At 39.9% G+C, this 23070-nt stretch overlaps 1 protein-coding gene across 1 annotated transcript in view; it reads left to right on the top strand.

Annotated features, from left to right (window-relative positions):
• The window catches only part of HMCN1 (hemicentin 1), a 202261-nt gene that overhangs the window by 141139 nt on the left and 38052 nt on the right, over positions 1-23070 (top strand). The window contains exons 50-71 of the mRNA XM_040610626.1: positions 465-638; positions 1848-1961; positions 3348-3493; positions 5385-5535; positions 6243-6446; positions 7484-7597; positions 8767-8954; positions 9510-9606; positions 12640-12801; positions 13785-13898; positions 14031-14233; positions 14465-14546; positions 14666-14797; positions 15023-15172; positions 15937-16096; positions 16674-16798; positions 18296-18479; positions 18619-18716; positions 19100-19378; positions 19969-20159; positions 21352-21433; positions 22230-22366. Of these exons, the coding sequence (XP_040466560.1) occupies positions 465-638; positions 1848-1961; positions 3348-3493; positions 5385-5535; positions 6243-6446; positions 7484-7597; positions 8767-8954; positions 9510-9606; positions 12640-12801; positions 13785-13898; positions 14031-14233; positions 14465-14546; positions 14666-14797; positions 15023-15172; positions 15937-16096; positions 16674-16798; positions 18296-18479; positions 18619-18716; positions 19100-19378; positions 19969-20159; positions 21352-21433; positions 22230-22366 (3287 nt within the window). The remainder of the gene's footprint in view (positions 1-464; positions 639-1847; positions 1962-3347; positions 3494-5384; positions 5536-6242; positions 6447-7483; positions 7598-8766; positions 8955-9509; positions 9607-12639; positions 12802-13784; positions 13899-14030; positions 14234-14464; positions 14547-14665; positions 14798-15022; positions 15173-15936; positions 16097-16673; positions 16799-18295; positions 18480-18618; positions 18717-19099; positions 19379-19968; positions 20160-21351; positions 21434-22229; positions 22367-23070) is intronic.

Below are 23070 nucleotides of genomic sequence, written 5' to 3'. Positions count from 1 at the left end.
GAAGGAGTATCTGAAGAGCACTTCAGATTGTGATCTCTTCATAAAAGCTGAAACCGTCTGCAGTTCTCTCTTTTTTTTTTTAATGACAGTTATTGCATAACCAAGTGCAGACAATGGTGAGTTTGTTTTCCACATCCTTGTTTCCTAGGCTCATGCTTCCTACCAGTCTGTGCTCACAGGTTCATCAAGCAGCAGTTCTGCCAGCTGCTGTGCAAGAAGTGGTGGCTGGCGTCCTGGTGACCTGTGTCTGACAAAGGCTCAGGGGGGAGGGATTCCACCGACAAGGGCTGACCCTTGACTTCTGGACAAAACGTAAACTGAGAGGAACATTGTCTGGTTCTAGGTTTCAGTGCACCGCCTCCCAGCTATTTAAGGCTGCAGCCAGATTCCTAGACTGAACAGAGAACAGAAAATTGGCTTTTCATAGAGGTCCTTACTTTGGTTAATAATTTTGTTGTTCCTAGTGTCTCCAACCATTGTGGGTGCAGACAGCCATGGAAATACAGAAGATGTCACTGTTATCCTCAACAGTCCAACGTCGTTGGTTTGTGAGGCTTACTCATATCCTCCAGCTACAATCACCTGGCTGAAAGATGGCAATCCTTTAGAATCAAACAGAAATATCCGCATTTTGCCAGGTAAATTTTTTTGTTGTTATTGAGAAATAACATCACACTCTATTATTTTATTGTTTAGTTTCCTGTTACAGATTTTCCTGAAAAATCAAAGGATATATTTCTATTAAGTGCAATGTTTGTACTTTGTAGCAATTCCCATTCAAATATTTTTTAAGTGCTTCACAAATAACTGGTTATTTACTTGTATTTTATTTGTATTTAGGTATTTATCCTTTTGTTCCATAAAGCTAAGTGATGGTAAACAAGTTTATTGGAGTTGATAATAATGGTAAATAACTCGAAATTAAGTGTGAGAATTGGATAGTAATATAAACAACATCAGTAAAAAGAACGAGTTGGCATTTTTCTAGGTCATTAGTAGTTTGCCATTTTTAATTTGCGGAGTAACTCTTACCTAGCACATTTATGGAGGTGCAAAACAGGAACAAGCTTCACCGGTAACATTGAAGCAATGTAGATAAACAAGTACTTTAGCGTTGTTAACTGCAGGTGTTCAGAGGAAGGATGAGTTGATACTGGTAGCAAGGAGCTGAATTACTACATGGGGGAATAGTCCTTAGGAATGCAGGCTGAAAAGAGCTGCAGCCAAATGAAATAGTGACTCACCTCTGAGAACGCAGACAATATAAATCATAAGCAAACAAGATACTATGGGAGAGAAACTGATGGACGTCAGAGTTGTAGAGGCCACCTGAAATCTTAAATCCTACTGATTCATTCATGTTTACACTTCTCACGTTGTAGCTGTTGCTTCTGTCGGTTCTCCAGAGGGGGTTAAGGCCTCTTTCAAATGAACTAGTGCTCTGAAACTGGCAGTCCAGAGGCTCATATCCACCCCTGTATGTGGAATAGACTCTTTCTGCTTAGTCTTACTGATTGCGCCTCCTTTCCCTTTTTCTGTGAAGTGCAGAACCCTAAATCACTTTTTTCCTATCTAAATATCTTCAAGAAATTTCTCGTACAGAACTACATTAACAAATCTTCCAAGAATCTGTATGCAACAGGAGTTGTGATCCAAAGCGCTCCTGCAAATTGTGCACTCATTTATTACACAGTATACATGGAGTATATATAAAACAATCGGGTTTTCGTGTTTGTTGAAGAGCAGAATTTGGACCAAAGGGTTGAAAGTGTGCTGCAGGAACTATTTAAATACTTGGGAAGCAAGAGTGTAACATAGGTGCTATAAAGAACGATGTCTTTTGGAAGGTGGGCGAACACTGCAGATTCTAAAAGCAGAGGAGGACCACGCTGGAAGATACACATGTATAGCCACAAACGAGGCTGGAGAAACTTTGAAACACTATGAAGTAAAAGTCTACAGTACGTAAATACTTACAATTTTTTTTTTTTCATTCTTCCATTTCTTCCCCTTTGCAGTGTTACCTATCCTGGTGAATAATACAAGGATCTCTGTTCATAGCTTTGTTTAGCAAACATCTGTATTAGCTCATGGCATTGCTTGAGTAAAGACACCAGAAAAGTTTGCTGTTGCATCCCTTACAAATGCTGCTTTTGGGCTAAAAAATCTTTATCCCATCCAGGGGAAGACATTTAAGAAACATCCAACTCCTGTTTCTTCCAAAATCCTTTTTTTGATGCTGATTTTCAAATCAGATGAGTGCAGCACAACGGGAGATGTGAGCAAAGAAACTATGATAGAACAAAAGAGGGGAGGGGACCTGTAACATTTAATTGGAAACTTTTTTGAGTAAGGTAAAACGGGAGGATGCTATTTTTATATCCTTCCATAAAATACCTTATGCACAAAAGCTTTCCCGTTCATGGCTTCCTGTCAGCACATTGTCTTTGAGCGTTTGTGCCTAATACTCTATTTTAATGCTCAAACTATTTAATTATTGGCTGTCAAGCATAATTTTTCATCTATATTTTATTTCCTAGTCTACATTGGAGTTTGGTTTGCTTCCTCACAGTAACTGTGCTGTTATTTTAAGTACACCAAGTCCCTAATAAGGCCCCATTGGATTTGGAATAATGAGAAGATGACAAAAGTTCATTATGGAAGTATGGCTACGTAGCAACATCAAGCTCCCCACTTCCAAATGCCATTGCAACTGTCAGTTATGGTACTGTACGCATTAGGGAGAATTTAAAATTTCCCACTGAAAAAAGAACGGAAAATGCTTTGAAAGCATTTAAAATAATTTAAAAGATATTATGAGACCAGGATGGGGAGTAGCTTAAGAATTTTGAAATGTTCTGGTTTCATTCTGATTCAGAAGGAGACGAGATTTTGCAACGCTGGGATTTCAGTGGAATGGAAATGTTGAGTTTTGACCAGCTACTCTGAGTGTGGACTTCAGTTCAAACATGTTTCTGAGAATATTAGTTTCCATTAAAATGCTCTGTAGTACACTGAACTTTAGAGAATTCAAGCCAAACACATAATAAAGTGCTATAGCTAGGTAAGACGATAGTTAGGTTTGCATGTGTGAAACTGTTGAACACAGTTTTGTATATTTTTATGTATAATACATATACTAAAAATAGTTTTAAATACATATATATATGTGTGTGTGTGTAAAAAAATTAAAATTCACCTATGGGGAAGAAGCAGATTATAGGGGGAATGCACTTCCTTTCCCTGAAGTTATCATCCAGGTTTTCCCTTTGTCCAGTAAATTTTGAAGTTCTGCATAAGACAGTAAGTTGTGAAAGTCACTCTCGCTCCATTTTGTTTTCGTGCAGTTCCACCCACCATTAACAAAGGGAATATCTCAGGGATGGGTCTCTCCCCTAAAGAAGTGAAGATCAAAGTCAACCACAGCCTGACCCTGGAGTGTGAAGTTCATGCCATTCCTGCTGCTGCCATCAGCTGGTACAAGGATGGACAGGCCAGTCACAAACTTAATTCCTTCTACCGGGTGCATTTCATACAGAGACAAGTGCATATTCACTGTCACTTGTAACAGGCTCACTTGCAGTGCTGAGGCCAGCAGGAAGTCACCTTCCCACCATCCTGCTGGCAGGATCGCACCCCTTGTGCATCTTAAGATGTTTGCTGTTGGCCGGACCTCTGCAGATTGCCACCCTTGCTTTTTTGTGGGTGCTTGGCAGTGCCACTGAGGTTTCACTGCTGGAGTTTCCAGCTGGCCTGGGCTGTAAAGGGGGAGGGTGCTGCCTAGCAGTAGCATCCCATAGCATGGCCACATGTCCCTTTCCCGTTGTGTAAAGTCCCCAAAGGCCCTGTTACACAATGCCCCCATGCTTGGTTCCTCTAAGTGCTGCCCTTGCAGATGTAGAGATCAGCCTCCCACTTGGTTCTGGCAGAGCTCACAAAGCCGCAAAAGCATCTGGATCCTCTGCGAGGGGGAGCGAGGCATGGTTCGTGCCACACACAGTCTTCACAACAACGTGGGCCTGGAGGAGGAGCAGTTTGGAAGGGCACCGCTACAGAATTGCGCTGATGTGCAGTCTACTGGAGGCTGGCTATAAATAAAAAAGAAACAGTGCAATGCTTCTGTAAGAAAGGACAAGATAATCTCTTGCTTTAGCTGTTCTTGAGAGGGCACTTACCGGGTGGCAGGCTGCTGGCCTCTGCAGCTGGACCAGCTCTTCCTGGGTTTGCTGAGCATGCAGAAACAGCTTGGAGTCACAGGAGAGGCTGCGTGTATCTACTGTCTGTTTTGAGCGTATGCTGTAATTCTAGGCTCTCCTGGGTCTACTGATTGTATTGCTAATGAAAAATTATGTTGGGGGGAATTGAGAGGTCCCCAAAGAAAGACAGTGGCTGTAAGCAGTTTGCTGCCGCTGTCAGAGCAGCAGTTTTTTTATATGTTGCCCCTGGGTAAATGGCTTTCATTCACATCCACGGACTAAATTCATTGTCCCCTGCAGGCCAGGAGTTCAGGGCTGACTGCCTAATGTGTTCCATTTTCATTAATGAGAGATACAGGTTTATTAGTGTAGTCTCTGCTGTCATGTGTGATGTAAATTTTAGGGACAGTAACACCTTATCCTGTGTATCTGCATTGCTGCTGCATCCGTTTTATGGTCACACCGTGCCCTTGCTGGGCAGCAGATGCTAGTGGTTGTTTGGCTCTAGGGTGAGTTAGATGAGTTGTTCAGCTCATAAAAAACACCTGATAGTTTTACATGTGTAGGTTTTACATCAGCTCATTGACTTGGCCGGTGACTGAACTCATGAGAGCCCTTACCTGCTGTGGACAGCGCTGCTCCTTCCAGCAGCGACTTCCAGCTGGGACTGGGAGTGATGTAAAACCGCATCCTCTTAGGAGACCACCTGCCAAGAGCAGAAAGGTGAAGAAGCAGAGTTTCTGACAACCATGAAAAGAAAACCGTCTCCAGGAACATGGAGCTAGGTTCAAGTTTACTCAGGGAGGAAGGGCTTTTGATCTGAGGGAGAGGAGGAGCAGACGAGAGGAGAGCTGGGCTGCCCCACCAGTGGCCAAGGCTGCCATCCCAAGAGCACCTGGCTTAGGACTGTGTCTGAAGTGGTGGCCCTCAGTAATTTGGTGTCCTAAGCAGCTGCTTGCTTTGCTTAGATCGAAAGCAGACCTTGCTGGAAGCATTAACAAAAACTGAAGGATGTTCTGTTGTTAGGAGTATCAAAAGAGACAGAATACCAAAACGTGTTCTTCCTCCCAGTATACTGCCTAGGAAGGTTTTTGAAACAAACTGAATGTGACCAGGAGACAGATATTACTTCCACAAATATGGCTATGTTTTGACAAGTATTAATTTCCATGTAAAATTACATTACAGCCACTTAAACCAGATGATCATCTCATTATCCAAGCTAGTGGCCGGACTCTGCAGATTAAAGAGGCTCAAGTATCAGACACTGGTCGTTACACTTGTCTGGCATCCAACATTGCTGGAGAGGATGAAGTGGAATTTGATGTAAATATACAAGGTAAACAGAGTTCAGATGATCAAATTCTTCTGGTAGCCTTCTTCTCTAATGTTCTGGGATGTTGGAATTCTTTACAATTTTGTATCCTTTAGGCCTGCTTGGTCTAATGCAATGCTTCTATGTTTTGTATGATTTTCATTTCATGTATATTTTGCTCATTTTTAAGAAATACAGTATTTGATTATTCTTTCTTTCATATTATGTGACCTATGCAGTATTTCTGAAGTCAGTGGAATGACATAGTAACTCTGATCTTCCTATAAATGACATGAAAAAGTTTTAATTCAGCTTTAACTAAGCTGTCATATTTTATTAATCTGTACTAAGTAGTACTTACAGAGCCCAGACAAAAGCTGTCCATTGGCCTACACACTGTATGTGAATACAAGAAAACAATCATTACTTATTTCAGAAAATTTAGATGAAATTATATCCAGAGGACTTTTTAAATATGATAGTTGATTAATACCACCTGTGTTTTGTTATCAGGTATTCTTACACTGTTATTTATTAGTCTTCAGAAAATACCCAGTAAATTGCTCAATTATTCGTTCTGATGAAAAGAACTAGAATTTTCCTGGGTGATTTGAATTGAGAGGATGGGTTAGTTTAATACACTTAATTTTTACTGCTGGTATTTTAACAATTCTTTAAAACCAGCTATTTCTGCTGGTAAATTCTAATGTTTTTTCCCTCCTGGGTTGTAGTTCCTCCTAGTTTCCAAAAGCCTTACAAGGAATGGGAAGCTGGTAACACAGTAGATACAGGAAGAGGTGGAGAAAGTAAAGATGTGATTGTCAACAATCCCCTTTCGCTGTACTGCGAGACCAATGCTGTTCCTCCCCCAGTTCTTACGTGGTACAAAGATGGCTATCCTCTGAGCTCCAGTGATAAAGTACTAATATTACCAGGTGAGTATTAAAATGTCACACTCTGACCTTAAGAAATGGTGTTAGTGCTAGTATTTGCATAGTAATAACAAACCTTCCCCCTTCAAAACTCTGCTTTAATGTTCTTTTCAGACTTTCTTGACTGGAAATGTTTCTCTCTGGTCCTTGGACTAAGCTGTTTCCTTCTTTCATTTAAAAAAATCATCCCTAAAATGGTGTGAATGTGACCACTTAACTTTTATATGATGTGTTGAAAAATGAAATACAACAATGATACCTTCTCCCTGATGTGTTCCTGATTTATTGGCTTGTTAAATTTTGCTTTGGCAAAATCGTAATTGGTGTAGAAAAGCCTCTCAACCAGGGAGTGAGGGGTGCAAATAATGTTTTAGCAGAAAAATGACCACGAGCTCCTACTTAACCTCATACAGAAAAGGGAAAAAGGTGCTTACGATGCTGAGAGTACAAAAAGGGAGCCTTCCTGTGCAGAGGATGGTTTGGGATGGCATGTGTAAAGAAGGGCAGTGGTGGGGATAATGGCTTTTTGTCCGGCTACTGCTTATCTCTTGGGACACCAATGACAGCCACTCCCAAAACGTATTCCCAATGTGTGCTCTCTGAAGCTATTTATGCGGCTATGCTTTGAATGAGGACTAGAGTGAAAAGTACCTGTAAGCTTCAGAAGTAATTTTTTTCTGTTTGGAACAGCTTTATCAGAATATTATGTGCTTATATTTTCTTCTGTCCTTGGTCACCTTGCTGAGAAATACATCTTTTTGATTGAAAAATAATGCCTGGCTGCATATTGCTGAAGAATGTTATTTCTTTATGTGGAATTAATTAGTCTTTTTTTAACATTTCAGTATGGACATTGCTGAATTCCAAGTATCTGCCAGTAGAAAAAGTAGCTAGAAATAAAAGTGTTCAGTTACTTATAATTCAGAACAAATGTTGACCATTCATAAATTTGCTTGCTCAGGTCTCTTGTGAAATGTGGTGTGGAAATGATGGAAACTGCTTGATGATGCATTTAAACCTTGAATGCATTTGCCTTCCAGGAGGCCGAGTGTTGCAGATTCCGCGGGCGCAGGCTGAAGATGCCGGGAGATACATATGTGTGGCAGTAAACGAAGCTGGGGAGGATTCCATTCATTACGATGTCCACGTGCTCTGTGAGCTTTCCTGCTTTGCTTTTTCTTTTTAATGGCAAAAAAAAAAGTTCAGTGTATTCTGAAGCGCTATAGTCCAGTTTTACTTAATGTTTTTAAAGTTCATGAACTCTGCATATTTGTAAACTATGGAATTAATGTGGTTATATAATGTGCTAGAGTTTTGTAGAAGTATACACAATTGGATGAAAATAGTGTTAATGTTGTTAGTTTGGTATGGTTTTAGGTTATTATTACAGGAACTCAATTGTGTTACCCCTGTCAGGCTTCACCAGAAAGAAAAGTGTAGGTAGAAATCCAGGATTTATCTTGCTGTCTCTTGTTCCCTATCCAGTTTTCAGTTCAAAATTCTGACCTGCTGGACTTTTCTCTCCTTACTTTGGTCATCGCTTTCTAAAATACCTGCAAAACTCCCAAAGGCTTAAGGGAATTGATGATTTAGATCAACCACTGAATGCCTGCGTACGATCTGTTCACAAACATTGCACAGAAAGGGCTTTTTCTGTCTGGTCTGGAGAGAAGGCAGCTCGGGGGGGGACACCTTATCACTTTCTACAACTACCTGAAAGGAGGTTGTAGGTAGGCGGGGGTCAGTCTCTCCTCCCAGATAACAAGTGACAGGACAAGAGGAAACAGCTTCAACTTGCACCAGGGGAGGTTTAGATGGGATATTAAAAAAAAAATGTCTTCACTGAAAGGTTGGTCAAGCCTTGGAACAGGCTGCCCGGGGAGGTGGTGGAAGCACCATCCCTGGAGGTGTTTAAAGGACGTGTAGATGCGGTGCTTAAGGGACATGGTTTAGTGCTGGACTTGGCAGTGCTGAGTTAATGGTTGGAATTGAGGGTCTCAGAAGTCTTTTCCAACCTAAATGATTCTATGATGGACTAACTGGAAGATGAATTTTCACCTCTTCTTTATGGCTGCTATGAATAAGCATAGTTCTCCTGAAGTCCTTTGTATTGTACTGATTTGTTCTAAATCTAGTAGTTAGTAGCTAAACTAGTCTTGGGATTTTATTAGCTCTCACCGTATTCACTGAAGGTTTCACTAATTTCTTCTAAAAGCCTCATCTAAAAAATTTGTCTGCAATATTACAAAAAAAAACCAAGACAACAGAAAACACCGAGTGGTGCTAAGCCACAGTAGTCTTATTATATTTTGTTCTTTTGTAGTACCACCGTCCATTAGTGGAGCTGATAGTGATCTTCCTGAAGAAGTGACTGTGCTTGTGAACAAGGTTGCAGCGATGGACTGTGTTGCAAGTGGCAGCCCTTCTCCAAGTATTGCCTGGCAAAAGGACGGCCATCTCCTAGCGGAAGATGACAAACACACATTTTTGTCCAACGGAAGGAGGTTACAGGTAGCTCTTAGTGAAAAACTGATTTCTAGCATCAAAAACACAAGCTGCCATAGAGACAAAACTGTTTAGATATGCTGAGCACGCGATTCTGAATTACTATTTTTTTTCTACAAGGTGTCGCAGATGTAAGGAGTTGTTGTCCCTTGCCCCTGTCCCTGCGATGCTGCTGCCTCTCACTCCTGTGCAGTTCCCTCAGTTGTGCTAACCCAACTGGTTGTGAGGTCATGCTGTGACCTGCATCGGTGAAATCACTTGGTTTAAAATAACATTGACTTTCGTGAAGAGCAGCCTGTAGCTGTCAATTTTGTCCAAGTTTCCCTAATGGAGTTTAATTATTGCAAAATATATTCCTTTTTTTTTTTTAAGAAAATATTGTATTCTGAAGAATGACCCTTTCTGATCAATGAAAGGAATTGGATGAAAGTATTAAATCAGTTAGAGAGCTGAGCTTAATGCTCTCCGCTTGATGCTTTGACACTAAGTTGTCTTATGGATTAGCTCAACATCTATCTTTCTCTTTTTTTATTTGTTTTGTTGGGTTTTTTTCCCCCTTAGATTTTGAATTCCCAAGTAACAGATACAGGCAGGTACGTGTGCATTGTGGAAAACATAGCTGGGAGCGCCAAGAAGAATTTTAACCTAAATGTTCATGGTAAGTAAAATAATCCATAATTATTTGATTATCTTCTTTCAAATGTTAGTTTAGCTTGAACGTGTTAGATTTAGCAGAGTGCTTCGGCACATACTTAGCTTTATGCAAGTAAAGTCATCTTATTGGATGTAATGGAGATTCTGACATACCAAGTTTAAAGTACCGTGATAGCACATGGCTTTTGATACCACGTGCCTTTAGCTCCTTTTACATATTCCGTATAGGTTGAATTTATTATTGAGGGAACCTTATGTACTGGCTGTATGTGTACACTGTGTAGGGGTTGCTAAGCCCTGAAATCATGAATTACAAACAGGCTGGATTATAGTCTGTTTTGATATGTTCATAAAATGCATTTTCCAAGAAAATTAATGATTAGAAAGCGTTAAACAGAGATACGACATTGTAAAAGCTAACTTTTAAAAAAATTTACTCTTTAAGATTTCTTTCTTCTATTTTTCTTTTCTTATGGTGTTAAAGTTAAAATAAATTTTGGCCTTAAGCGTCACAAGTCTAAAACAAATACAAGCCAGAAACTAAGATATTTTCCATTATTTTAAAAAATAGTCTCCCACCACCTTCCCTTACCTCTCCTGATAGCTTCAGAAAATCAGGATATCTTTTAAAATAACATTTCAGAGTAAACCCTGACTTTCCCTTTTGTTTCTGCCCACTCTTCACCCCACTGCTTTCAGTTTTCCATTATGAATTGAAGATCAAATTAAGCATTATTCCCACAAATTCATCCCCACCATTATGTTTTAAAACCTACCCAGGAATACTGGCCGCAACATCTCTATCTGCTTCCATAGTACTATTTTTCACATCCTTGTTAGCTAGCTAATATTCTGATTACATATCAGATAGAAAACAAGTGCTGTCTTCTCTCTCTTGCTTAAATTTAGTACCAGCATCCCAGGAGTCTGACGATTTGAGTTGTTACATACAGAAGAAATAAATTTATTTTTTTCTCATTCATACGTGCAGCAGATTTACATACTAAGTGAATTTATGATGCATTTTTCTGCTCTGTAATACAAATATAAATAGTCAAAAATAGTATTGTCATGGGAAGGGTTGCCCTGGAGTCATTCTCTGAGAAGTTATTTTCTTTCAGTGGAGTCTGTCCAGATTTCCCGATGTTTGAGTTTTGTTTTTAAAGCAAAATACTTCGCTTTTATTTACATTTGTGGTTTAATTTAAACTTATTGTCATTAAAATATTTATTTCTAATGACTATAGTTTAATACTATTATTTTGAAAGAAATATCTGAATGAAGCTTTAATTCTAGCTTAACAGTATCACCAGTTTAGATCTATTACTCTCTATGTATGTGGTTTCATTTGAAGAGAGAGACTATAGGTTCAGGAAGGGATTGAAGCACTGATGAAAATGCCTTGTCACTAAGCAGCATGATCTTTGTTTTGTCAGTGTCAAAAAAAGGTCTTTTTCCAGCATTTTTGTAAGTTTCTGTTGGAACTACTTTCATAGATTATAATAAAATATTAAAGATGATGCTCTTGACTAAGTTGAGAAATTCACTTCTTAACTCAAAGGTGAGCAATAAAACTAAAATAAAACCTTTGAAAACATGAAAAATATCCAGTTTTAAAATCTTAACCTCTGACCTTAATATATAATAAATAGGTAATTTTCACACTAAATACTAAAATTGAGCCCCCTTACTACATCTGTAGGCACATAGGAATACCTTCGCATATGTGGATTACCTGTGGTGTGTTTGTGAGCGCTTTGCACGTGCGGGGGAGGGGGGGGGGGGCTGTGGAATTTGAAATCTACCACTTGCATAGTTTAAGGAAAATTCATTAAAAGATAGCTCAGATTTGGCCCTGTGTATTAAATTGGCCACTGTCTTGCACTGCCAATAGTCACATCTGTGGGAAAGTAACTGTAAAAGTAAACAAATACAAGTAACTATAAAATGTCATCAGATCAGAATTCTCCGTTTATTCTAGTGAACCATGTAGTGCTCATTATAAGGGAAATAAACTTCACTTATTCCAAGTTGAAAAATATGGACTGAATTCCCCCGTTTACATTGACTCCTCTTGTTTCTGCAGTGCCACAGAGGAGCAATAAACTTGCCTTAATGACTGTTTTGTGTCATTCAAGTGACAGAAAGCAGCTGGAGTATTTCTGGTGGATACGATCCAAAATGCTTTCACATTTCTGTCTTTGAAGAAGAGGATTCCATGTGTTCTTTGGAATGTTTTTTCCACCCAATAGAGCCAAGAACATGCTTTTGCTTTCCTTTTAAGCGTTTTATATAGCCACACTGCAAAGACATAGAGACTAAAACTTGGGGTCTATTAAAAGGAAGAGATTTACAGCTATTTCTTTTTAAATAGTTCTTGTAGAAAGGTGAAATGCCAAAATATTATTGTATTTAAAAATACTGGGACTTGTAAGCTTGAAATTGCACCCCTTAGAGCAGTGCTGGCATGCCAGAATTTTAAACTGCTTAGCTCACTACTGAACAACACATTTGTCTGGATAACAGAAGAGCTCTGAACTGTATCACACGGAATCCTTTCTGGTTCTCTATAATGATAAAATGGACTATTTCAGAAAGCGTGTGAGCAATACAGTTATCAGGAAGAAACGATACTCAGTCATCCCACATATCCTGACAAGGTAAATGTAATCTGTCCTGCCCTACATAGCGAATGCCCTACGAGTACAGCGTGTTAAAACTGATAGTGCATTAGTCAGGAACTGCAGGATCCTCTTACGGGTTAATTAGCCTTCCCAAATCTCAAGCACAGAAGGACTGCAAATGAAATAACTGACATTTTTGTGAGTTACAGGAAAAGGAATGACCATTAGATCAGCTTCAGTCGTATTTCCAGATAGATCCAAAACAGCAGTGAATCCATTCACAGGATGGGAAAGATTTTTGCAGCTTGGCCCTTTGGCAAAACTCAGCAATTCAGCTTTGAGTAAATCAGGATCTTGTGGAATATTGTTTGCTGATACTGTGATAGATACTATAAATGTATTTCTCTCTCTAGTTCCTCCAAGTGTTGTTGGTAATAATCCTGAGAATTTGACTGTGGTGGTGAATAATTTCATCTCTCTGAGTTGCGAGGTGACTGGCTTTCCACCTCCTGATCTCAGCTGGCTCAAGAATGGAAAACCTATCAGTTCCAACACCAACACTTTTATTGTGCCTGGTGAGGAATCTCAGCTATTTCTACAGCCTTTGGACTCAGCTTCTGACTCTTTTGTTTTGATAAGAGCAATGGCAGCTATTTATGGAGCTGGTATATTCTTACTGTTGCTCCAGTGAGTAGACAAGACGCTTGGCCTACTGTGTTTAATAATTTCTTGGCTGTTGGGTGGGTTCCCTTAAAGAAAACTGGCTCAGGCTGAAAGCTGCTGAAATTAACTGTGGGGAAAAGACTTAGAGGGCAAGCCACAGAACAGAGATACGCTGATGTAAGTATTGATTAAAGTTGAGTCACTTAGACTCGCTTTTCAAAGAAATGATCAGAAATTATGACAGAGGCCAAGATAAATTCTGCTGCCTTAGATGACAAAAAGTAACAACCTTCATGTTGAATTCAGTGGGAAACTGGATTCACCCTGCTGAACTCTCAGGAAGAAATCCTTGCATTCTGAGATCTCCTGAAGGCGCTTGCTAAATAAGGTCCATGAGCGCCGGTGCCATTTCTGCTCCTGCTGCTTATCTTCAGCCCAGGGTGTCAAGTGAAGGTCACTCGCTGTGTCGCTCTGTCCTGTCTTGCCGGCATAATGGGGCTGGGGGCTGTGGTACAGCACGGAGTCAGGCACAGGCGTGGGAATCGCTAATGGCAGTAGAGGCACGTGCAGATCAGTTACGTAGCTTCACGAACGGAGAAGGTGAGAGTGGGGAATAAAGAATGGGGTAGTGACAGTTCAGTGGGAAGGGCACGGCTGTGGCAGGTGACAGCAGTTAGCAGCTACACCACAAACAGGTCTAAAAGGAGTATTTGTGCTTCTAACTTCCAATTATCAATGCTAATAGAATTTACCCTAAAATTTTACTTCTTTGACTGGATTCTGAGGTTATATTTGGTGTCTGTGCTCAGTCTGTTCAACCGGCAGTTTTAAGGTAGCATTTGAGATTGATGCGGTAACCACAGAATAAATCTCAAGCCTTCTCCCTTTCCGTCAGGTGCTCGGACTCTGCAGATTCCCCGAGCCAAACTACCGGATGATGGTGAATATACTTGTATTGCCAGAAACCAAGCTGGGGAAAGCCAGAAGAAGAGTTTCCTAACCATCCTTGGTTCGTTTGTTACTGGTTTCTGAAATAATATCTATTGCTTTGAAAATGCAGTATCTTGTATTTATTTTCATTAGCTTGTTTTCTGCCCTTTCACAAAACCAACACAGAAATAATTCTAAGCTTCTTCTACAGTGCCCCCAAGCATCAAAGACCATAGTGGAACCTCGGTGACCGTGCTGAACGTGAGAGTGGGTGCCCCGGTGACATTAGAGTGTGAATCCAATGCTATTCCCCCACCGGTCATCACCTGGTACAAGAACAGGCGCATAATTTCAGAGTCGGCAAACGTGGAGATCTTAGCAGAGGGGCAAACGTTACGAATCAAGGGTGCTGAGGTAGGCCAGGCTTGTGGGATGCTGCAACTGCCGCTACTCTGCTACTGTTAGGCGGTTATTTTGCTCTTTGTTGAGGTGTCCTGCTAGCTGTACATAGGAGATGTATTTGCTGGAGGCCTTTTAGTCTGTGAAAGGGACCTTACGTTGGCAGAGGCAAAGGCTGTTAATCTAAACCGTAGCATTAAAATGAAACTCCATAATAAGGCTTTTCCTTATTTATTTTCATTTTAGGTTTCTGACACGGGCCAATATGTGTGCAAAGCCATAAATATTGCAGGGCGAGATGATAAAAATTTCCATCTTAATGTTTATGGTGAGCATACTCTGCATTATCTGCAGTAGTTATTATGATACCACAGACATTGTAGAGCAGACAATTCAAAATCAGTTTACAAAAATGTACCACTCTTATTGCTTCCATTAAATTTATAGTGCCACCAAATATAGAGGGCCCTGAGCAAGAGTCGGTCCATGAAGCTATCGGTAATCCTGTTACCTTTGTGTGCGATGCTGCTGGAATTCCTCCACCAACATTATTGTGGCTTAAGAATGGAAAACCAATAGGTAATGTTCTCTCCTGCTCTTTACTGCTCTTTTTTACCCCTTTGGGGCACCACTGTGCTATTTGCTGTCTGTTCTTTGATTCTTCTTCATCTGTTTCTAGACAGACTCTTATGTTAACTGATTGGTATCTTTGTTTTTCTTTGAAATTTCAATGAAGAAAATTCTCAAGATATGTTTGCTTTCTGTGGCCTGGCTTGGAATGACTACTTGTTTACATATTTTCAGAAAACTCCGATTCTCTTGAAGTTCATATTTTATCTGGCGGAAGCAAGCTTCAGATTGCTCGTTCTCAGCTTCTAGACAGTGGGACATACTCATGTATTGCCTCAAATATAGAGGGAAAAGCCCAGAAAACTTACGTGCTTTCCATTCAAGGTAAGGCATGAGAATGATGAGCAGAACTGGTTAATACTTGGTTGGGAATGAGCTGTGTCTGTACTAGAGACACTGAGATAAGACCAACATGTAGAAATGCGGAGAATTTGGATCGTTATTTCTATTAGCTGCAAGCAGTGGGGAGAAATGCTTAGAGGATTATATACTGTTAGTCAGAAATTTGCATGAAAAAGAATATTCTTAACCTCTGATTGTAGGAGAACTTGAAAGCAGTCAGGAAGGATCACATCCTTCCTCCTGCTGAACACTGAAGCTACCTTGGTTGACTGAGTGTGGAGCACCACACATCTGTGGATTCGGAAGCAGTGATACCTGTAGCCTTGTTTGCCAGAGCCAGCAGCAGGAGATAGGGAAGAAATACCGGCAGAATTTCCTTATGATTTTTTTCCCTACCCTGGTCAAATGAGAAACCCTTTATTTAATGAAATGGGATTTTGCCACAATATTGTACCTGTTAGCATTGTTTGAGCAGATAACTGTAGATATTAAATATAAGGGCAAAGATACATGTTTGTAATATTTTTTTAAAATTAGCTGTTTTAAGAAATGTTTAAAGTGGCTTTGAATTTATCTTTGCAGAGCTCCCTCTAGAAACAATGTAATTACACACTTTGTAAACTGAGTTTGAACGGAGGTACTGCAATAAATGCTATCACTCATCAGCTACTGCAGTGTAAGTTTTTATAGTTTAGATTATGTTTCTTGCTGATGAATCTTCTCCTCCCTCCATTGTGCTTTTCCAGTTCCTCCCAATATTGTGGGCTCTGAGATGCCTAGTGAGGTTGGCGTCCTCCTGGGAGAAAGCCTCCAGCTCGTCTGCAATGCCAATGGAGTGCCCACACCTGTTATGCAATGGCTTAAAGATGGAAAACCAGTTGCCAGTGACGATTTTCAAAGAATGAGGCAAGCAAAACTAAGCAGACACTGCATTCTCTTCTGTAATTTTAAACCTTTAGAGGGTCTTAGAGAGGGAGCATGAGGGAGGGCCCTAGGAGGTCTTGTAAAGAGGACCTGAACCCTAGCTCAGCCAGGTCAAGAACATTGTCTCCCTCTTTAGCTTCTATAAATCTAGTATACTTTGTTACTAATTTGATTATATTTTTTTTGGTGCAGAGATAAGCATATGATACCTATTACTGTCTCAGTTAATAATTTCCATTAAAGTTCATCAGATTCATTAAAGTTTATGAAGGTTAGTAAGTTCCACTCAGTTCCTTGGAGGGGAAAAAATCAGAGATGTTAAAACATTTTACTTTTGATGCTTTTCGTTATGGGTTCTTCAGAAGCCTGCCTGGAATTGAATCTTAATACAAGGTTAAACAGGACATCTCCAGGAAAAACTTCCTGGCCTATCTTTAAGGTTCTCTCCCTGATTTCCCAAGAGGATAGAGGTAGTTGATTTCAATGTACAAACCCGTTTATTTACCAGGTCACAGGAACACGTAAACGAACTCACCCTGGTTTATGTCCTTCCTTGCAGAGTGACTCCAGATGGCAGCACATTAAACATTTTCAGAGCTCTCAGCTCTGACACAGGCAAGTACACCTGTGTGGCTACCAATCCTGCAGGAGAGGAAGACCGGATTTTCAACTTGAATGTATATGGTGAGTTTTCACAGATGTGAAGCTGAGATCTGGTCCATAATCCTGTCTTTGTAAGCACTCCCAGGAGAGGGCCAAGAAACGAATGCCTGTCTTCAGTGTAATAGTACATGCACGTGTTTCCAATTTCATGTACCGTAGATACCGCGGTATATTATACAGGATGTTCTGTTAATGACAAAATGATTGAAATCGCTGGTGAGTGTGTCTTGGGATAAACAGAAATTAATTCCTTTGGTGTATTTCATAATAGAGGAATTCTGCTTGTGGTGATTTTTTTTTTTTTCTTGCAGAGAAAGATTTGCTTGAGGCTGATTTACTATGATACTGCTTTTTTGGTGTGTTAGTTTATCTTCACTAATTCCAATCAAAGTACATCAGCTAAACCCAGAGTAGTGTGGTAGGGAACTAATAGTTAAAGGTCCCTAGAGTTTAAAAGAAAAATGATAGTTTTGGAGGAAATTCTTCTCTTGCACAGTTTGACATACAGAAGATAGTGAGCATAACTCTTCTCCAGCAGTGTAAAGAGTGGATACTTTTATTTTATGCTTATTAAGTACAATGATAGTGTGAAAGAGTGAAACCGGGCAGCATTTCACAGTGGTGTGTCTGTCCTGGTTATACAGACTCAGAATCAATTGGACTATGGGCACGAGCGCAGTAGCAAGAGATGACCTTTGATGTAACAGATAACAGCTGAACGGCACAGGACACGACTCTGGGACGGAATGGCACTACACAGCAGTGGGGATTTTGGGGATCAGTTTGGTTTGGTTGAGGTTCAAGTAATGACCAGCTTCAGTGGTCCTATCTATGCAACTGCTGTGGTGTGTGGTGGGATCTTGAGTCAGCCAGAGCTTGGAGCTGCACGTGGCTGTGCCGCCTTTATCTAGTGAGTCCCCCCCTTGCCCCCAGGACTGAGGCTTTCAAACTAACCTCCAAAACCAAAAAGCCCCAGAAGCAGTCCTGTTAGAATAATCTGCCAGAATACTGAACTAGGCATTTTGAAATGTTCTCTAATGAAGTCAGCATACGCATTTAGAAGTCGATGGGCTTTCTTCCTGCATGATTCTAGCTTTCACTGTATATAAGATTTATTTAAGGAGGTAGGTTTGGCAGCAAACTGCCAAGTCCCCCGTGGCCCTTCAGCAGTTCAGCCCATCCCCTCTGAGGCTTGACCACTTGTTCCTTCCTGCGTTGTTATTCTCCCCCCATGTGCTTCAGGCTCTGAACCCCCTTGTTTGCCACAGCCTGACAAATCGACGAGGTAATTCTACTGCTGTAGATGCACTAAAATGCATCTGATTTAAAATACATAAACAGATAATTTATTAGTGCTCAATATAATTGTTAGAGGATTTACTCTTAAAAAAAAATGGGGATGATCTTGTTAAACTGTCTGTGGGTCATTAGGTGCAGGATTTTCAGCAAGGTAACAATTGTGGTATTATTTTAAGAGCCAGTTTTAATATCTTCCTTTTCAACATTTACAAAATTTAGTTCCTCCGACAATAGCTGATAATAAAGACGAACCAGAGGACCTCACTGCCCTTTTGGACACCTCCCTAAATATTGAATGTACTGCTACTGGAACCCCACCACCACAGATAAACTGGCTAAAGAATGGCCTTCCTCTGTCTGTCTCCTCCCAAATCAGGTTGTTGTCAGCTGGGCAAATTCTCAGGTTGGTTTTCATCTATTTTAACTAGCTGAGTTTTCTGTTCTCTTTTGCTGTATCGGCATGATTCTGCTAGTATTTTTGGAAGCGAGAGTAAAATTTGATCCAAAGTGTGCCATAATGCTTAAAATTGTTTTCTCTTTAGACTTGCCCGTGTGCAGATACCTGATACTGGTGTGTACACTTGTGTAGCATCTAACAGGGCTGGAGTGGACAACAAACATTTCAAACTTCAGATTTTTGGTGAGTTTCTTTGCAGAGCTTTATGTAAAGAATCTTATTTCTTAATTTTGTAAACCTAATATTCAGTTTTCTTTCTCACCAACATGAACCTGCAGGCAGTCACAAGTATCTCTTATGTAGGTAGGGGAAACATGGGGGAAACAGTAACTTTTCAGTGTGGTTTTTTTAATAATTAAATTGTTTTAACCCTAGAAGAGTCTTTACTGGAATTGGCACCCATAATGTGTCACAGATTTTTTAGAAATAATAATAATGTGTTAACACATCCTAAATATGAATGTAAGCAGGGAAATGTAAAAGGGTAGCTGCGTTCCAAATTTCTTATATTCAGAATTAACGTCTGGGTTGTGCTCTGTATGAACCCAGTTGTCGTTTCTCGGCAGTGCCACCAAACTTGGATAACGCCGGGGGAACAGAGGACGTGACTGTAGTGAGAGGCAGTTCAGCTTCGATGAAGTGTCTCACTGATGGCACTCCTGCCCCCACCATGTCCTGGTTTAAAAATGGACATCCTGTAAGCCTCGGGGCTCACCTGATGCCGAGTAACCAAGGAATGGTCCTTCATTTTGCAAAAACAGAGATCGGTGACACAGGCAAATACACTTGTGTGGCATCCAATGAAGCTGGAGATACCAGCAAGCACTTTTCCCTAAAAGTGCTGGGTAAGTGTTAACCTTTCAGTTGAACAAAATGTGAGCAGTTACTGAGTATTTACTCAGGACAACAATTAAGAAAAATGCTCTAGGGATAAGGAGCATTTTCAAGGAACATTTGCTGTCATAATGAGAGAAATGGAAGATACCTAAAGATTTGTGAATGTGTAATACAGTATATATTTCCCAACAGTTCTGGAGTACTGAAATATGCTATAATTAATAGTAACTAATTTACAAAAAATATGGTTTAAATTAATAACTTTGGTTAGTAGAAATGTAGCTTGACAGGATGATAGCAGAACCGAAGGCATAGTTGAAGGTAAAACAGCTAAAGGGTTAATAAATATATTCACTGATAGTATATACTCTATTTTACTTGGATTGTGAAAACATTTTCTAACTAATAATTCCAAATCATAAAATATGCAAATTAATAGAGGCAGGTGGAAATTACATGAGATACTCAGTGAGTTCATGACAGAGTCAGAAATAATACTAATGTAGACTACTTCTGCAAACTCTAACCACGAGCCTGTGTATCATGTTCTGTAGGCTTTTTGAGTCAGGAAAGAGCTCAAATGTTTTTCCTTCTGCAGAGCCACCTCACATCAACGGTACAGATGAACCAGAAGAGCTCTCTGTCATCGTTAACAACCCTCTTGAACTGCTCTGCATCTCGTCTGGCATTCCGGTCCCCAAAATCTCATGGATGAAGGATGGGCGCCCGCTGTTGCAGAATGACAATGTTCATGTCCTAAGAGAAGTCCTTCGAATAGCCAGTGCTCAGGTGAAGTTGTGGTGGCAAAACAAGCTCAGTTTTGCAAAGCCTAGAGGAGTGTGCAGAACTGCCTGCTATTAGGACCATCCTAAGAGAAGACCTAAAAAGCCTCTATAAAATCATCCACCTGCATCTGCGGTTAGAGAATATATTTTTCAAGCCTTGCCTTGGAGTTTTCCAGACAGAACAAACATCAGTATTATGGGTTGAGAGTGCTCAAACACTTCTGCCTCTTCTGAGTATTACTGTTTCAACTTCATTTCAGAATTCTGTAATTGTTTTATTTATTGGTGCTTCTTGTTACAAAGCAGAACAACTACTGCTAGGGACTCCTCTTTTTCTGGGGTTATTTCTGGGTTTAGCCTGTGTTTGTAATCGCTTCGTGTTCATTTCCTACCAGTTTGACTCTTGTTACTAGCTCTTGCTTTTCTTCTTTTGTGTTTTGCAGTTCCTCCTCAGCCTTTCCTCTCTTTCCATCAGCCCAGATGTTATTAATATCCATTTGCTTCTCACATGTATAAGCCGTAGACTACAGAGAAAAGCTGCATTTGCAGTCATCTGTGTGCAAGTTATGAAAAATAAATTAAGGCAATAGAAAGACTCTCAGATGAATTCAGACAATAAAAGAGCCCAGGGAAAAATAACCTTTATAAACCTGCACCGATAAACTAAGGCTGTATTCAGCTGTGGACAGCCAGACTGCAGTTCACCCAGCAGACATGGGACAGGGCTCGGGACTGATTGCTGCTCGTTTTGTTGGTAAAGCAAACACTTGTCTTTACAATAAAGAGTTTACAGGAAGGAGAAAGTATAAAGGTTTTAATGAGCATGTGTGCACAAAAAAAATTGCCATAATACCCAAAAGTGACCCTTGCTTAGATGGATACCTGTAACCAGTTCCATCTTTATTGATCACCTGTTGCAAAAACCGTCATAGAGAGAAGGGTTCTTACTGGAGACACATTATCCAGAGATATTTTGTGGGATCCTGCAACTCCTAATCCATCTCTGTACAATCCTATCATGGTAAAATAGCCAAGTTTTCAAGAACTTCATTAATTTATTTTCAGACATTCCTTTTCCGTTGTGTTCGTGCCCAAGTGCTGCCTGTTATATGTTGTTGTCCATGTTTGTATTTCACGGCTTTTTGAATTGTTCCCATATTCTGAGGTTTCTGCTGAAGTTGTTCCTGTGTTTCTAGGTGGAGGACACGGGAAGGTACACGTGTTTGGCATCTAGCCCAGCAGGAGATGACGATAAGGAGTATTTAGTAAGAGTGCATGGTAAGTTTAATTTAGGAAAAAATGTATTCCTTCAAAGTGTAAACTACTAAGGTACATACCCTATCTTATTTTACATGTTAAATATTACTAAAGAAGAAATATTACATATTTTGAGAAAGTGATATTATACCGTATTAACATAATAAACATTTCTAAATAAGGGTAACTGTTCTGAATGTGATAGACAATTAAAAGGGAAAGTTCCATGTCATGCAACTAATTTCTGTTAGAATTCCAAGTCTTACATTTTTTAATACCTAGGAAGTTTATAGATATCAGTGTGCAGGCAGATTGAGTTTGTTGTGCTTGTTGAAAAAGGATGTGAACTATACCGATACCTGTGATCATCGTAGGGTTTCGGTAGAAAAAGGTAAGAAACGTATTTAGAAATGAACACATGAAATGTAACAACAGTAAAGGAAGTTTAAGTGGGATTTCTGCAGTTCTAAAATATGCCTTGAGTTGCTTCTTGATTATAGTTCCCATGTTTATTGATGAACAGTTCATGGAACTTTGGTGATGTCTGCTTTGTCTGGCTTAAATGCTGGTAGTCTCACTGAGAAGGGACTTCAATTTCTGTCACAGAAGTTTCCACTGTGTGACTTGGGAAACAGGTTTCACCAGTTAAAGAGCTGTGGCATATTTAACACAGGTATTGAAAGGCAGAACTAATTAATGTTACTGTAACTTTGCATTTATTTTAAACTTAAGAAATAAATTGGAAATTTTCAATGACTGAATTTAATGGTAGCTCATATGTGTGGTGGTGTTTGTTTTTTTTTAATTTTTGTAACAGTTCCTCCTAACATTGCTGGTACCGGTGGTCCACAGGACCTCACTGTGTTGCAGAACAGACAAGTTATACTGGAATGCAAGTCAGATGCGGTGCCACCTCCAACAATCTCATGGCTTAAAAATGGAGAACTTTTAGAGGTATAGCGGTTACATTATTTGTACTAGTCTTTTGCTCCCTTGATTTTTTTACACACAGTGCTTGAGGTTTCTTATTCTGCTCACTTGCCCCTTCAGTGCAGTCCAAGTTACGGTGCCTTGATCAAGAGAAGCTGAGTAGCCCCAGTACAAATACAGTTAGTCCTAAATGAGTACCTGAAGCTAGCAAGCATGTGAAGTGGCCATCCCGCTGTTACTTGTTCTTTTTTCCTTTAGGGGGATCCCTTGCTCCTCCTGGATCCTCTGAACAATGCTAGAAGCCTTCGGTATACTCCTGAATGGCTTCCCAGGAAAGGTAGCTGAGAAAAGACTACACTATATGTTTCCTTTGGGTATATTATGCATCCTCATATTCTAGTAGCATTTAGAAAGGAATTTACATTAATTTACGTTGGAAAAGAAAAAAAAAAAGAAAAGAAAAAGGGTTGCTAATCACCACAGTTTTGTATCAAATGCATCTTTTTCACTCGGAATTCTGTGTAGTGTCACATTAAGGCTTCGAGTCTTTGCTGGTTGAGAGAAAATTAGCAAGACGAGGATGGTTTATATAGAAAGAATTTTTTTACTTCCCATCCTCTTTCTTGGGGTCACTCAGAAACCACGTGCTTTCCAACTGAACAATTTAAGTTCAGTTATTAATTGAACTCAATTAATTGATAATTTTCCCTCAATTGATCTTTATTCAT

Source organism: Falco naumanni, chromosome 11 (genome assembly GCF_017639655.2).
Source record: "Falco naumanni isolate bFalNau1 chromosome 11, bFalNau1.pat, whole genome shotgun sequence".
Classification (NCBI taxonomy): domain Eukaryota; kingdom Metazoa; phylum Chordata; class Aves; order Falconiformes; family Falconidae; genus Falco; species Falco naumanni.
This window is presented reverse-complemented; position numbering and strand designations above follow the sequence as displayed.